At 38.3% G+C, this 15,107-nt stretch overlaps 1 protein-coding gene across 3 annotated transcripts in view; it reads left to right on the top strand.

The window, feature by feature from the left end:
* The window catches only part of SLIT3 (slit guidance ligand 3), a 525,031-nt gene that overhangs the window by 72,502 nt on the left and 437,422 nt on the right, over positions 1 to 15,107 (top strand). For all 3 annotated transcript variants that reach the window (XM_064161620.1, XM_064161622.1, XM_064161621.1), the window contains exon 5: positions 10,975 to 11,046. In XM_064161620.1, coding sequence (XP_064017690.1) covers positions 10,975 to 11,046 — 72 coding nt within the window. The remainder of the gene's footprint in view (positions 1 to 10,974; positions 11,047 to 15,107) is intronic.

The raw sequence follows: 15,107 nt of genomic DNA, 5'->3' as shown, positions 1-15,107 counted from the left end.
AGTTTGATTTCAGGCAGGAGATGATTCTGCTAGTCTTCTCTTTCTAATAGTTCTGCTTGGCATATAACCTCGGGGAGGAAGGAGAAGCACTTTGCCAGAGGCATTCTTTACTATATATGGAGAGGCATGGTGAGCAGGGCTGGTAGAACAGATCAGACAGAAGCAGCGCTCTATTTCTTCTGGTAAAACATTGCAATAATAGTTCTACTTGCAACTTTTCCTCTAGTTCCTCACAGCTATTTCTGACTTGTGGAAATGGTTAGTGGGATCCATACAAATTTTAAGACTTGTTAGCAGCGGTAACGTGGTTTGGAGATGTGCACACTAAAATTTACTTTTTAGTTTCTTCATCAAGACCCAGAGCCATTATTCTCATGTGTAAGAAAATGGCTTAACCATATTTGTTTTACTGCCTTTAGAAAAATTGATGAAATATTAAAAATGATGGGATACTCCAATAGGTTCTTCGTTTGGTGGATAAAGTCCTGTTTTCATGTAGTCTCTACAGACTACGTGGGGAATGATGAAGCAGCTATGTTGTGGTTTTGGTTTTTTTGGTTAACTCACTCTGTATCAGGATTTTGAAGATGTAAAAATTGAGTATATTGCTGCATTTCTTCAGGTTTGAAATAAGGGAAATGACTAAGAGGATTGCAGAAGCTGAGGAACAGACAGCTTCTGCAGAGAGCACCTCTACATTTGAGGGTTTATTGATCAACCATTTTTATTTATTTAAATGTTAAGACAAATTGTAAGTTCTTGTATGTTAAAGGCAGATAGAAGCTACCATGCTGCAACAGTGTTACTAGTTGGTCTTATAAGTACTCTGCTGATTTAAGAGACTGTATATGTACTTTTGTGTGTTGATCCTGATTTTAGAGGACTTTGATGATGGTGAGGATGTTGTCACTAGTAGGTACTTTCTGATAATTAAGATTATTCTCTCCTTCTGTTAACTTCTGTCTTTTTCTATATGAAGTATGGTGTTGGTCTCAGTCTTTAATGCATTCATTAATATTATTAGACCATTTCTGTCCCTTCACGCTGGCACTGGGGAAAATGTTGACATATGAACCTGTTCCTCATAAGTTCTTTGCCTGTGTTACTAGTTTGTTCCTTGCCAGAGGACATCTGAGTGTGCTTACATATTGGCTCTTTCCTCCACCTTAATGTCAGATTTTGCCATATGAAGAGATCTTGAAAATAATTTTTTAAAAGTTTGGGTTTTTTCCTTATTGGAAACTAGAAAATGTTATAGAGCTACCAGTTTGTATGCTGCTGGTTTGTACAGAGAAATGTAGTCTGCTTTGGATAGAAGGTAGATAGTTTTCAGTCTAATAATAAAGGTTATTACTTCTGACAGCTTTGAAAATGTGAAGCAGGACCACCCAGTCTGCTGTGCTTGGTTATAAGGGATCTCAAAGTCGTAACTTGTAAACAGTTTTCCTTCAAAAAACAGTCCCTTAGCGACATGCAGTGGTATCTCTCAGCTTCTGGGAAAGCTTCTCTACAAACATGTCACATAAATAACAAGGTTCGTTTGTTCCACACCATAATCTTGCAATATGGTTGTGCTGGGTTTCCTCACTGCAGCCTTATTGAAATTCCATTATAGATCATCTGGCTTTATTTCCTACTGCAGTAATATAAAGAGGTGCTGACAGAAAGTAATGGACAGTGTTGGCTCTTTTAATGGGTGTTGTATCTTGCCTATTTTCCCTTCCAAAAAGGAAGTGGTACAAAGCAAAGAAAGAAGTTACATTAATGACCACAACATGTTTCTTGATGCTAATAAGAGTTTCTGGTGAAACCATTGAATGAAATTGACTGTGGTCCTGTTTTACTGCTTCCCAAGTCTGCTGTTTAAAAGAGAAAAGGCAGGAACTCCTTAAGAGTTCAGCAACCCCTGTCTTTCTGTCTGAGGCTCTTGTTATGCATTAATTCATTCTTACTGCCTCTTGGTTACACCCAAGCTTGTGATGTAACTGCTTCTCCAGTAAAGTAACTCTTAGAAACTACTTCAACTGCATCATGCTCCCTGAGGCTGTTCTCTAAGGACAGTGCCGCAGAGCTCTTAATAACAAAGGAGAAAAAGCTAGCTTGTTTATTGCCAAAAATGAGACCCAGATGTTTTCAGTGTGAAATAAAATAAATTACAGAACTGAGGAGTGAACTGCAAGTTACTTGGACAATTTCTGTGCATTAAAGGCTGGAGTACCAGGACAGCTCCCTTAAAACTGCCTCTTTTTAAAAATGTGGGAGCAGTGTAATTTTGGGTTTCTGTTGGAGAAAAGTTATATCCTAGGTTGCAATCAAACTTGGAAGCCGCTGAGCTTGTGTAGAAAGGAAGAAAGTTGTGCTTACTTTGTGACAAACATGCAGTACTTTCATTTGGTGGCAAAGCTGTTGATGCTCAGTAGAAAAGCAGATACAGAATTTGGAGGCCAATGGGTGTTAGACATGTTCTTGGGTCTAAAACTGGTTAAGTGCCATATTTGGAGAGACAAGAATAAAGCTGATAGCTTACATCGTAGCCTGTGTATCAAGTAAAATTTCTGTGTGGAATGTGTTTGATAATATACAAGAACAGTATCAGTAGATATAATCCTGCAAGAAATTCTAGCTGGAAAGCATTGAGGGTGTGTAGAACAGCTTTTTGTTGTTGCTTACATGAAATGTGGTTCACTGATGTTAGGGTATTCAGAATTTTCAAACCAAGCCAGTGTCATAATCAGAAACTAAATTGCCTTGGAAAAAGGCATGATTTACCAAGTTGGAATAAATAAAACTTGTGTCACCTTCATGTTGGGCTTTTGTATTGACTGTGTGCTCCGTGGAAAGGAGGTGGGTGCCTCAGGGGCTTTGGAGGGAATATGGAGGAAATTTATGTAGTTAGTGAGCATCCTGTCCTGTCACTGTAACTTCACAGTAAAAGGGGTCTGGGTTTCCCTTGCTTTGCTATTGCTCAGAGTGAAACTGGTGTCGAGCTTCCAGAACAAAGTATGGATCGGAAAGTACTGGATGTGCTTGTATTTGCTGCTGTGATCAAGAATTATTCTGAGGGTGTGAAATTTTTTTTCAAATATCTAAATTAATTGTATAAGACATGCAGAAAGGTCTGAAATTTCGAGGTTCATTTAGCTGTGGGTTTGTCTTTGGGACCCTGAAATTTTTGTGACCTTTCTGAAGCCTTCCTATGGTGAACATCTTGAGAAGGCAGGGATGTTTTCCATATAAAGGGAATCCATGTAAGAGGATTACATTGCATGATTGGTGACATTGTAGTCCCCTTCATAGTTTGCAGCAGTAAAGAATCTGGATCAAGTTACTTAAAAAAAAAAATAAATGGTTGCAGTTGAGCAAATTAAAGGCTTTAATATGTGTGGCTGATGTGACAAATGAGGAAGATAGACATTTTAGCATAGTGCAGAGGGTTGTCTCGTACATTTGAAAGGATGAAGACCTGGGAAGTTGCTGGCTCGACTTAGTGCAACTTGGTGCCATGGTCTAGCCTTGAGAATTGTGGTAAAGGGTTGGACTTGATGGTCTATGAGGTCTCTTCCAACTTTGTTGATACTGTGATAATATGTGGCTGTGCTTCCATATTCTTATTACTCTTTTCCATCTATACTGACTTGTCATTGATTTTGATTAGATTTAGCTCCCATTTGCTCTTCTTCAGAGTGGAACTCCATGAGACAGCAGTACCCAAACTGAATGTGACCATTCCAATTTTTTAAACATCAGAGGTGAAGCTGAAGTCAGTATACCAAAGGACATTTCCCATCCAGGAAAACATGATCTCTGGCTTGAAAACAATTTGAAAGTTTTCCTGTCAAAGCTGAGGTTCTTTACTCATCCAGAAAATATCCAGAAACCAAAGAAAGCGATAAACCAAAAATACAAAAAGGGTAAAAATAACCCTTATAAATTATGTGTCTTTTCCTCCATTTATTTCTTAGAGTGGTCCTGATAAACATCTTCACTCTCCCTCTAAGCATTGTCTCTCTCTGAGCTCCAGTGTTGCTTCTTACTCTGCTTTTTTAATAGCCAAGGGAATCTTAATAGTTAACTTTCTCTCCTGTCCCTGCTTCAGACAGAGGAAGAAATATTATTAGCCTGGTTGGAGCCAGGAAGGTAGGAATTTCACAGTTAATAACTTCTTCATTGTTTTTTTAAGGGCCCTTGGTACTTGGTGATTGACGTAGAGGTTGTTTCCCTCTTTCCCTTTGCCTTCAGGACGTAGGAACCCCCAAATGGGCAGCAGGCTGAGGGAAGAGAGAGGAAAAACTGGCACTCGTTACACATATTAGTAAAATGGTTTGGGGAGGTGAGAGGGAGTGTTTGTCCTTTGTTGAGACTGTGTATTTGATGCTGTATGTAGCTGCTCTAAAGAAGGTCATAAACTGGAGGCCAGTGTTGCATGTATCTTTCTTGTGACTTTGTAGAGGGCACAAATTATAAAACCTATATTTTAGGCCATCTAAATCATAAGCAGGAAAAAGTATTTCATAACACAATAAAGCTGTGAGGTATTTATGTACCTATGAGAACAGAAGTCAGCATAACTAGGAGGAGCAAGAGTTTGCTTGGAGGCATGTGAGGCTACCAGAGTTGGGGCACAAGGACTTCAGCTGGCATCATAGACATGTATATATAGATAGATATGTATACATACGGCTATAAACACATGTACACATATATCTGTGTCTTAATTGCAACTATCACTGGCAATCTTTTGCTTCCTCAGTGTTCAAATATTCTTATTAAGCCTTACATAGTGAACACTGTGACTGTGCAGCCAGCAAATTTGACCATCTAAAGAGGTTTTTCAGAAACACTTTGACTAGAAGCTGAAAACCTACATTTGTGTTGTTTAACATGCAGTAGAATTTGTAGTGTTGAGGAAAAAGGAGGAAGAAAAAGAAAGATGCTAAAAGATGGAAGATAATGACCATTCTAGGTCAGACCTCAAGTAGGAGTAAGGCCGTATCGTGTTTCCACGTGTAACTCTGTAAGGAAGAGCCAATGAAGAGAAAAGAAAATACTTAAATTATGTTGTGGCAGAGATCACTTAAATCATTAACTGTGTCTTCATAATTGGTATTATTTAATACTTCTTTTTAAATAGCTTGTTTTCTGTGCCCACAAACTAGCAGCTAATGATAAGCAATCAATTGCTGCACAATGTAACTGTGTCTTGTGTGGGAAAAATAACCCCGTTTGCTTTTTGAAGCTACTAATAACATTTGATATTTCTAAGCTTGTGTTCTTGTGTTGCAAAAGATGCAAACAACTGTTTCTTAGTAGCGTCCGTTGCTTGATAGTTGTACAGACCTTTAGTAAGTTCTGTCAGCTGTTTTCTGTATAAGGAATCTCTGGCTACTAAGTTACTGATCATCCTTGCCTTCTTTCTCTGAACTTCATAGGATTCATTTCAAGGTGGAAATTCCAAAAGTTTTCAGTCTTCACCATGTGGATATATCATGGGCTTACACAAAGAAATAATAATGTTACTCCCCTAATCATTTGGAATACTTGCTTTGTGGATTATTACAGAGGAGCAAGTTGGTGTTTTCATGGGACTTCTTCCTGAGACTGCTTTTGTGTGCATGAACTTAAAAAATCTGTTTCCTTGCATGTCTGTTCAGTTTTACCTGCAGTGAATTATTACTTTACCATTTGTGAACTAAGTACCATTAGTTTTTTCTGAAGTTGGTAATTGGTCTCCATGTCACCAACAATTTGTGTCATCGCATTCACCTCCACGTTTTCAGGTCATGAGTGTGCTGAGCAGTTTGAGCCCTCTTAGATGTCCCTTTTTTGCCTCCAATGGTGATCTTTTCACTTGGTGGCATTGTGCTAGTGTGGTGGCCTCACGTGGATGCCTTGGAGATGACATGTGGACTCTGGGATGACCATGGCTCACACTGAGAACTATTACATGTGGTCGACTTGGTGGTTGATTGGCTTTTATGGGTCATTTATGGACACTTGAGGAGCAGACTAACAAAACTGAATGTATGAAGTTTCTTGTGCATAGTAGTGGTTGAAGCAATCTGGGAGGTGCAGGGAGTTGTGGTGTATGGAAACTGTTGACTGTAGAGTGAGCATGTGTCTAATCAGACTTAATGAGTTTGACTCAATGTGGGTTTTTCCAGAGCTGATATGACTCCTGGAGAGCCTCTCTGCACAGTTCTTCAGCTTCCAGGAGGTTTTATTAGTCTGGACTCCATGCTGTGCACATCCAGAGTTTCTCCCTATCCAGCACTGGAGCTCATCTGTTCTGTGGCATTAGATGATTGTGTATCATTCTGCCCAGTGCTCCAAATTCCTGGAATACTTTGCAGGTCTTACTAGCTGTAAAACATCCAGTTCAAAATACTTTGGAGACTGAACAGCTGCACTCTCATCCAACAATCCCAGGTCAGATAACCTGGACCAGATCTTGTCTGGCTCTGCACTCCAGACTCCTTATTTTGTTCCTCTGGATGTGTTGATATGTTGGTGGTTAACACTATGTGTGCACACATATGCTGATTGCATGTTTGATGCTCTTCTAACATAAAAGAGGAGATGTGAGTTTTAAGTTGAAGTGTGCTATGAGTCTCATGTGGAATTCGCAGTTTGAAAACTGCAAAAGGTTTGGAGTGAAAATCAAAATTTCAGTGGTTTTGCTTCTTAGAAAATGTGAGTTATATTTAATGTAACCTGCAGTGCTGTTCTGATTTAGAGAATTGACATCATCCTTTCGTGATGTTGCTACTTAGAGTTGCAAAAAATCGCTTTGCCTTTAAATTCAGTTTCCAGATATCTGATTCAGTGGACCTGGTATTGTTCACTCTGGAGAAGAGGAGGCTGGGGGAAGACTTGACTGCTTTCTGCAGCTAACCAAAGGGAGGTTTTAGTGAGGTATGGGTCAGTCTCTTGTCCCTAGTATCAAGTGATTCAATGAGAGAAAATGGCTTCAAGTTGATCCAGGGGAAGTTTAGATTGGATATTAGAATTTTTTTTTTTCCTACAGGAGTGGTTAGGCATTGGAACAGGCTGCCCAAGGAGGTGATGGAGTCACTGTCCCTGGAGATGTTCATGAGACATGTGGGCATGGCACTTCAGGACATGGTCTTTTCCAGCCAAAATAATTTGATGATTCTATGATCCTATCTTTACCTTGCATTCAGTTTAACTCACCAATTTAAATCCGGGAGCATTTGTATTTGTTAAACAAATGCAGTCATAAGAACTATGCCCACAAAACTATTTTACAAGGTTTGGTGATGAACCTTTTGCAGATGGCTTTTATTGGATTGAATAATACATGGCTGCACCTTTGTCAAGGTTGTGAAGGCAGACATACTAATATTTAGGCAGTAACATGATGGTGAAGGGGTCTCATAGGTAAGAAGCTTAGGCTAGCACAGGGAATTTCTACAGTACTTTTTGCATCTTTGGCTGTGTAGGGATGGCTGCACAAGAGGTTCGCTCAGGTGTACTCAGCCTATGCTTTGGCATTCCCTGTAGGAACAGTCACACTAGAGCTTACCCTGCCTTGTGCTGGCATTTCTAATGTTTGCTTCACCTTGCACTTGAAGTTTCCTTATTTGTCCTAGAGCTTACTGATAGATGAGGAGAAAGTGATGTTCTTGTCAAATGGGGTGTTAGGAGCTATTCCACCACATTTCATTTGTGTTTGGCACTTCTCTGTCAAACTAGAGGAAACAGTGCTTATAAATGACCATTCAGAACATTTGCTTTCTTCATTAAATATTTTTAAAACACTTCAATGTATCTTTTATAGGATTTAAAAACATCCTGTCATGTACTTTGATACTTCTGTTTTGAGAATATTCTTCATGGCCCTTCTCCCATGCCCAGGAAGAGAAATAAGAAGTGTAACTGGGATTTTTCCTAGGCTATTGATGGTTTTTTGGCACATAATAAATGTGAGCATGTTAAATCTCTCCTGCATCAACTATGTCTGCATTTATATGAGGTGATCTAGTCTTATGTTTATGTGAGGCTTGCAGTAGGAGTAATTTAAATACTGTAGGTGATCTTCAAGAGAAACAAACCCCTGTTCATTCTTCCACTTCCCATGAGAATCAAACTATGAATAAAATGACTTTTGGCAGAAACTCCAACTTGAAGTAAATCTTCAGAAGTGATGGAAGAGGTGTTCGCAGAGTCCTGTGGCTCGAACCAGGATACCTTGGTTTGTGTAGCTTGAACCAAGACAAGTCATGGACTCTTCATATGTTAGTTGTTACCTCAGATATGCTTAGTTGCCAATTACTGAAGTAGCCTTACCTTCCTAGCTGCAGGCTGCTTGTGACAGAATGATGGTGCCCTTACCAGTATTTTGAGGACAGCATCACATGCACTACAGCGCAGGACTGCTAACCTCTGTTGATGGGTTGTTTTGAAAATGAAGCTTACCCTGAGTTAAGGCAAAGGAAGAATGCCATTAAGTTACTGATCTTGATAGATGGATTTGTCTTGCTAATGTTGCAGTCTGAAAATACCAACACTTCATTTATAGCAATACAACATTACAGATATTAAGTTTAAGTTCAGACCAATGTGAAATGTTTAGTACTAGTGAACAGTAGGTCAATATGTGAGCTTTTCAAAAGCATTCCTGTCTACACTTAATGCTTATGATGTTTTAAATAAAATTAATACTGAAGTAATGCATAGGAATATTGAAAAGGGCAGCTGAGAATTTGGTCCTTTCTCTGTCACTGGTAGGGTAGTGTTGGCCCATACAAGTAATACAAAATGCTTCTAAATTAATTTAATAATAAAGTAGGGAAAATTTTAGATGTTAGGGGTTGGTTAGTTGTTTCTTCCTCTCCTAAAGTTGTCTATGTCCCTGCGAATTGTAAATGTTCAACTTCTCAGGTTGCAAACTTCCTAAGCTTGAAAACACATTTTTTTATTATTACACAGATGTGTGTTACAAAATCTTCAAAACTGTTGCTTGACTGCTCACTGATGTGGAACATCCTGTTCTAGAAACCTTACTTGATTTTTCTTAGTTTGTACGGCTTACAGCAATAAGAAGAAATGTGGAATTTGTGAATTCTTTGCAAGTAGAGCTAATGTTCTTAAAATGTATTCATTGGACCTTGCTTAGAAATACCTTGCATGACCTGGGATTGACAGTGGGTATTTGCAGGAAGGTTCTGAGATGGAAGAAGGCACTTAGACACAGTAGCAAACATCAGGTAGCTTTGTGGTGTACATACATTTCACTGGTAGGCTTTCTTCATTCTGATCAATAAGTTAGATGTGTTTAGTGTTTCTTAAGGACTAGTGGTAGTCTTGTTGAATGAGGGTAGAACTGAGGAGTGCTAAGCTCTGTATTGTTGCAAGTATTTTTTTTCTTTATTATTTGTTGTCCTGCTGAGTAGACCACTCTTCTAGAATATAAACATGGTTAACTGAAAGCATGAGTGTGGTGAGGGTTTAGTAGCACATGACTATCATCCTAAAACAAAATTAAGTCTACTTAAGTGTCCAAGTGTGAAATTTGCATGGGGGAGAGTATCCAGTTTAAAATCTTCCCATGTCCTTTCCCAAATGGAAACTAGTGCTTAGTATCTTTCATGTGTTCCTTTAGTGTTTCATTTACCAGACTAGTTGTTTATCTCAGCAATGTAATTGGGGAGCTGGTAAAAATACTGTGAGATAACCAACCTTTGTATCTGCTAAAGTTAGCACTTGACACAGTAATGGTTAGGCTCTGTAAGGAAGCTGGCAAAAACAGCCTCTGATCTGTTCTAGGTGTGAGATATTCCTCTCTCCTCCATCACCCCTTTATTCTGCAAGACATGTTCATATGGTATCCATATGAAAACTCTGCTGTATGAAAACCCCACAGCAGTTTGATCTTTGAGGAAGGCCTTTCAATTAAAACATAACCCATCATTGCAAGAAAACTGGAAAGTAGATATTGAATGTGAGGTCTCAGTAGGTTTTTGAAAGTTCCAAATGTCTTCTAAGATCAAAATTACAGCAAAATTAGATGTTGTCAACGTAAAAGTATATTTGGAACAAAGGGGGCATAAATCCAGGCTTATATATGAACTTAAGAGAAATCAGCTTCCTGATGGTGGAGCTGGATGTAATTAATTTAGGTCAGCCTTATTCATGAGGACTGGCAAAGCAGCTGATGGTTTTTGTTATCAGTCAAAAAACAGGGGGAGGAATGGAACTGCTTTTAGGTTTTGCATGGCTGGCATGCATTTTATGACGGTGAAGAAGCTTATGCTTTTTCTACGTTCTAGGCTGGAGCCATAACACTTCATTTCTTAACAACTGACAGGTTGTGTCATGACTGTAAAACTTGTCACTGTGAGTGAGTAAAATGGACTCATGTGAACATTAAGCTGTTCTCTAAAATGATTCTGGAAGAACCCAAATCTTTCAGATTCTATTCAGTTCACCTGTATGTTCTACAACCCTGATTTTCAAAGTGAGCTTTTCAGAAAATTCTTCAAGGAAAATAAAATCTGTTTAGTGTGTACACTGTAGAATTAATAGCTGATCTGGAAGCAATCTCAGTTGATCAAGTTACTTAATTTACTGTGCTTACATTTTTAGAAGGAGGGGGAAAATCCATATACCTCCCTGTAAGTATTCCTTAGAGTAGTAAAGTTGACTGTGGAGCCATATGATTCACTATTAGTAGGCATCCAGAGGGAAATGTAAAAAATGGAGTTGTGTATTTATCCATATTAAAACATTGAAAGTTTCTGGTGACTGTCGCTTGACTCCCTACCTCAAGGATGTAGACAGGTGGTCTACAGATGGCATGCTCTGTTTTGCTGGTGTATGAATAATCTACAGAGTGCATTCTATGTTGAATTCATAGCATAACATTTAATACAACACAAATTTCATTTGTTTAATAGAAAAAGCTACTTAAACAGGAAGATAATTAATTAATTTTCTTCTAATTGTACTGTTTAGGCGTCTGAACAAGAACAAATTGCAAGTTCTCCCAGAGCTGCTTTTTCAGAACACGCAGAAGTTAACTAGATTGTAAGTATAATCAGATTGATGTTTCTGTTGTATGTTTCTTATTATACAACTTTGCAAGTTTGTGTTTTGACTGTGGTGAGAGGCTTAATTTTGGTGCTGTTAGAACTGCTAGATACTAAAGGTTTTTAAGATGATGTGTTTGTATGCTCGTGGTTCTAATTCAATGAAGAATAAATATCAGAGGGAAGTGAAACCGCAACTTTTTTTTGTTGTTGTTTCTCAAGTGTTCTGCATGATGTCTTTAAATCTGCTTGAAAAATGTTTGTTGAACTTGGTTTTGCAAATCTTGCTGTAGCCTTTGAATGTGTTTTCTAGGAGTGAGTGACTTGGTTTTATTTCCTAATGTGCTTTGCCTTTATAGTAAATTGTCTCCTCCTCTGGAGTATGAAGTATGAGCTGGTACTCACCTGCAGATAGCCTTATCTCGTCTCCAGAAGATGCCAGTTGTATTTATTTCACAGAAGTGTTGCTTCATGTGGATTTGTTGGCATAGGAAATAGTGATGCTTTCAATATAAAAAATATTCCAGAGCTGATGTGTTTCTGAAAACACAGAATCCAGTTTAGCGTGTTGAAACTTCTTCTGTCAGTGGTGCATTGTATATGGATATCATCAGGCTGCAAGGGACATTCTGATAATTAGTGGTTTTGAGAGAAAGTTGTGTGTGTCGATAACATCTGTTCCTGTGTCATCAGGAACTCTGCACGAAGAAACTAAGTGAAGGTAATTGAGGCTTTTCAGTACCGGAGTGTCTATTTTTTTTAGGAGATTGTGTAGTCATGATATGTTATATTCCTTAACAGCAAGGTAATAATTTGGCTTTTAGAATATAAAGATTGTAATAAAATTATGTAGAGCAGAATGATTAATAGAAATGCTGTGTTCTGGAATGTCTCCCAATGGATGCTGGTGAAACATTAGTCTTTATTCTCTGACATTCATTCAAAATCTTGCTTACTGTTTAGTAGTGCTTTAGATTGATCACTTGAGCACTGTTTGTCAGTAGAAACTTAATTTTTCTTTACAAGATAGGGGTGTCATATAAATATAATGTGTATTTCAAGTAAATAAATCTTAGCTAAGTGAACTATTTTATTTCTAAATGGAGTTTGGTTGCTTTTTTTTTTTCCCCGTGATTTTTTTCAGGATGAGAAAATACAAGCACTTTTTCTTGGTGCTTCAAGGAAAGAAAAAGAATGTGTCTGAGATGGTTACTTCCTCTTTTTTGTATGTTACTGTCTCAGTTCTACTCCCAGTAGGTTTCTGATTTGTTCCTTCTCACTTCTGTTCTGACTCATCTTAAATCCAGCAGTGTCAGTCTATACACTCACAATTGGCTTTCTAGGTAAAATACTTCAGTGCAGAGGCACAGTGCTTGCATTGCTCTCCTCCAGCTGCTCTGACCCAGCCTTTCAAGAAGAAAGCAGAGCTGAGAAAGTAATGAAAGGGAATAAAAGAAGTGAAGCAAAAATTGATGAGAGGGACTTGATACATGGGTGATGTATATTCTGTGGAATTTGTGAGGAGGGAATTCAAATGAATACTAAAAAGTATAGCTAATGCTGATCTTCATTTGAATTGTCCATCGTATGGATGTGTTATTTCTGCTGCCTTATTTTCCAGCTGTTGACTGTGGGTTACTAGGCCATTAGTCAGTTACTTTTTCATAATAGACGCTTACTACAGCTGAAATCATGAAGTATTAATATGCAGTATGCCCCAAATGTGAAAGAGTGGTTTATTTGTTGTAAAGGAAAAGCTTATAGGCTTGTCCACACAGTCAGTATGGATCGAGTGACTTAGAGCTGCTCTCTCTGACAGACATGCAATGAACCCTGACAGTTTCAGCTTTGATAATAAAGATCCAAACTCAGTTTCTAAAAAATACTAAAGTGCATGCAAATGTGATGGTTTAGGATTGATACCCTGATAATAGTGTGAAAATTTGGCACATGTATTCCCATTAATGGGATTTAATGGAGATAAAGCAACTGACCTGCTTAACCATGCAGGGTATTTGTGTACTGGAGGGGTGTAGGGAAGACTAGTTAAAGGTTGTGAAACAAACGTGAAGCCTTTTCTCAGTATTTCTTCAGCTGGGCTGAGATCTGCCTCTGAGTTGACTGGAGGAACAAACTTTTTGATGTAATCAGGAAGAATCTCTTTGGTCTTGTTAACTCCTAGAAACGAAATGGCAGAACATTAAGCTTGCCTGTCAATGATGTGCTTGAAAAGCTAGAAATGAAGCTTCTTTGGTGATGTTTGCAGGTTGTCCTGTTTCGTGTGCATGCTCTTGGCGTAGTTTGGGACAGCAGTGTGGCTGCGCATGGTGGTTTCCTTGTTTGTCACTGTGGCATACTTATGTCAGGGCACTATGAATTTTAACTGAAATGCAATCTTTCTCATAACTAATGAAATATCATTTAGAATGCTTCCCAGCTTATAACTGCTTTCTCAATCACTAAAACTCCTGGTACCTTTGCTGTTTTTTCTCCAAACCTCTCCCCTAATGCTCAAGTACAGGATGTCCTCGCGTCTTTTACAGTGCTGCTTAGGCTTCGTTGTCACATCTGGTTGATATTAAAAGCAAGAATATATATATACACAGAGAGGGATAAAAGTTAGGTGGAATGTCAAATGTCCCACAAAATGAGTTTCTCATAAGGTTTTGAGCCCTTTCTTCTAGAAACAGAGGCTTTGAGACTCGTGGATTTTGTTTGCTTTAGTTCAGATAAGAGTTTTAAGTTTAAGTTGGATGGCAAGTGAACTCTTCATTGGATCCCGTAGTGGAAATGTTTGCCATTGCTCTGCTGCCTTGATTTCCTAGGCTTTAAAGCTTCTTAAATATTTTATCTGGGATTAATAATTAAGTATTTAGTAATTCAGACTGCAAGCATTTTTAATGAGAAAACTGAATCAAGAAAAAGGCACTTTGAATAAATCAAGGAATGGAAACAAGGAAGATTTAAAAAAATATAGTTTCATATATTACTGACTACAATCTAGCTATAGATAAAAAGGTATTTTCAGTCTTAATGAAGTGATGGAATGCACAGAACAAGTATAGAAAACCAAAGCAGGGAAGTTAACAGCCATAAACCCAGGCTTGGATTACAAATTAATTATTTTCTGATGTCCAAACCATATGAAATTTATCAGCAAAGTTTGTGAACACAGCTCTGACTATGATGAGTTTCCTTTGTGTGCATAGCTGGTATAAAAGGTGATCATTGTACCCCCACATTTTACTAAAGGTGAATATGCCAGTGGTCCATAGGGTACTTAGCTTTGCAAACAAAACAAGACCCTCACCCTGATCCAAGCACCCCAACATGTGAAAATACGTTTGTTTTGGTATGGAAATTTCTGTACCTAAAGCTAGCTGCTAAGTAGTCCATGCAAAGTAGATGTCCTATCCATGGGTGAAAAAAAAAAACCCAAAGCAAAGCTCTTAGAAGTGCCTTACACTCAGATCTTACATTGAGAATTAATACCACCAGTGAATTTATAGCAATGAAACATTTGTTGGGTCTGTTCACTTCTAATCAACTGTCTTAGTTGTCACTTGACAAAACAAGCCAGGCTCTGGGAACTTAAAGAGACTGAAATCTGATGCTGAAAGTGTCATACTAGTCGAAGTATCCATTAGACACTGAAATTACGTACTTTAATTTTTAGGATAGTATCTGAAGCAATTACTGCTTCTCTTATGGCGCTGACATTGTTACACATAAATACAAAGGTGTCCTTCTAGTCTGAGTGTGCAGTGTTGTGTCATTCTATTGCACACTCTGCCTGCAATCAGGATTTGGCCCTGGAAGTCTGTTTCCTGGTTTGCATTTGACAGGCATAGTGTGTATTAGATTTTACCAATGTCTGCTTTCCTTTCATCCCTTTATAGCTGAGATGTTTATTGTAGCTGGGAGGTTGTTTCACATATATATGGTTTGCCAAGAATTTGCTGCTGAAAGCCTTACTAGAACCGTCAGTTGTAAACCCTCCTATCCAGCCTGATCTTAGCAAGCTCACAGTATCAAATCCTGACTCCTGACCAAATTCAG

Source organism: Pogoniulus pusillus, chromosome 22 (assembly GCF_015220805.1).
Source record: "Pogoniulus pusillus isolate bPogPus1 chromosome 22, bPogPus1.pri, whole genome shotgun sequence".
NCBI lineage: Eukaryota > Metazoa > Chordata > Aves > Piciformes > Lybiidae > Pogoniulus > Pogoniulus pusillus.
The sequence above is the reverse complement of the archived record's forward strand: the minus strand, read 5'-3'. Positions and strand labels throughout refer to the sequence as shown.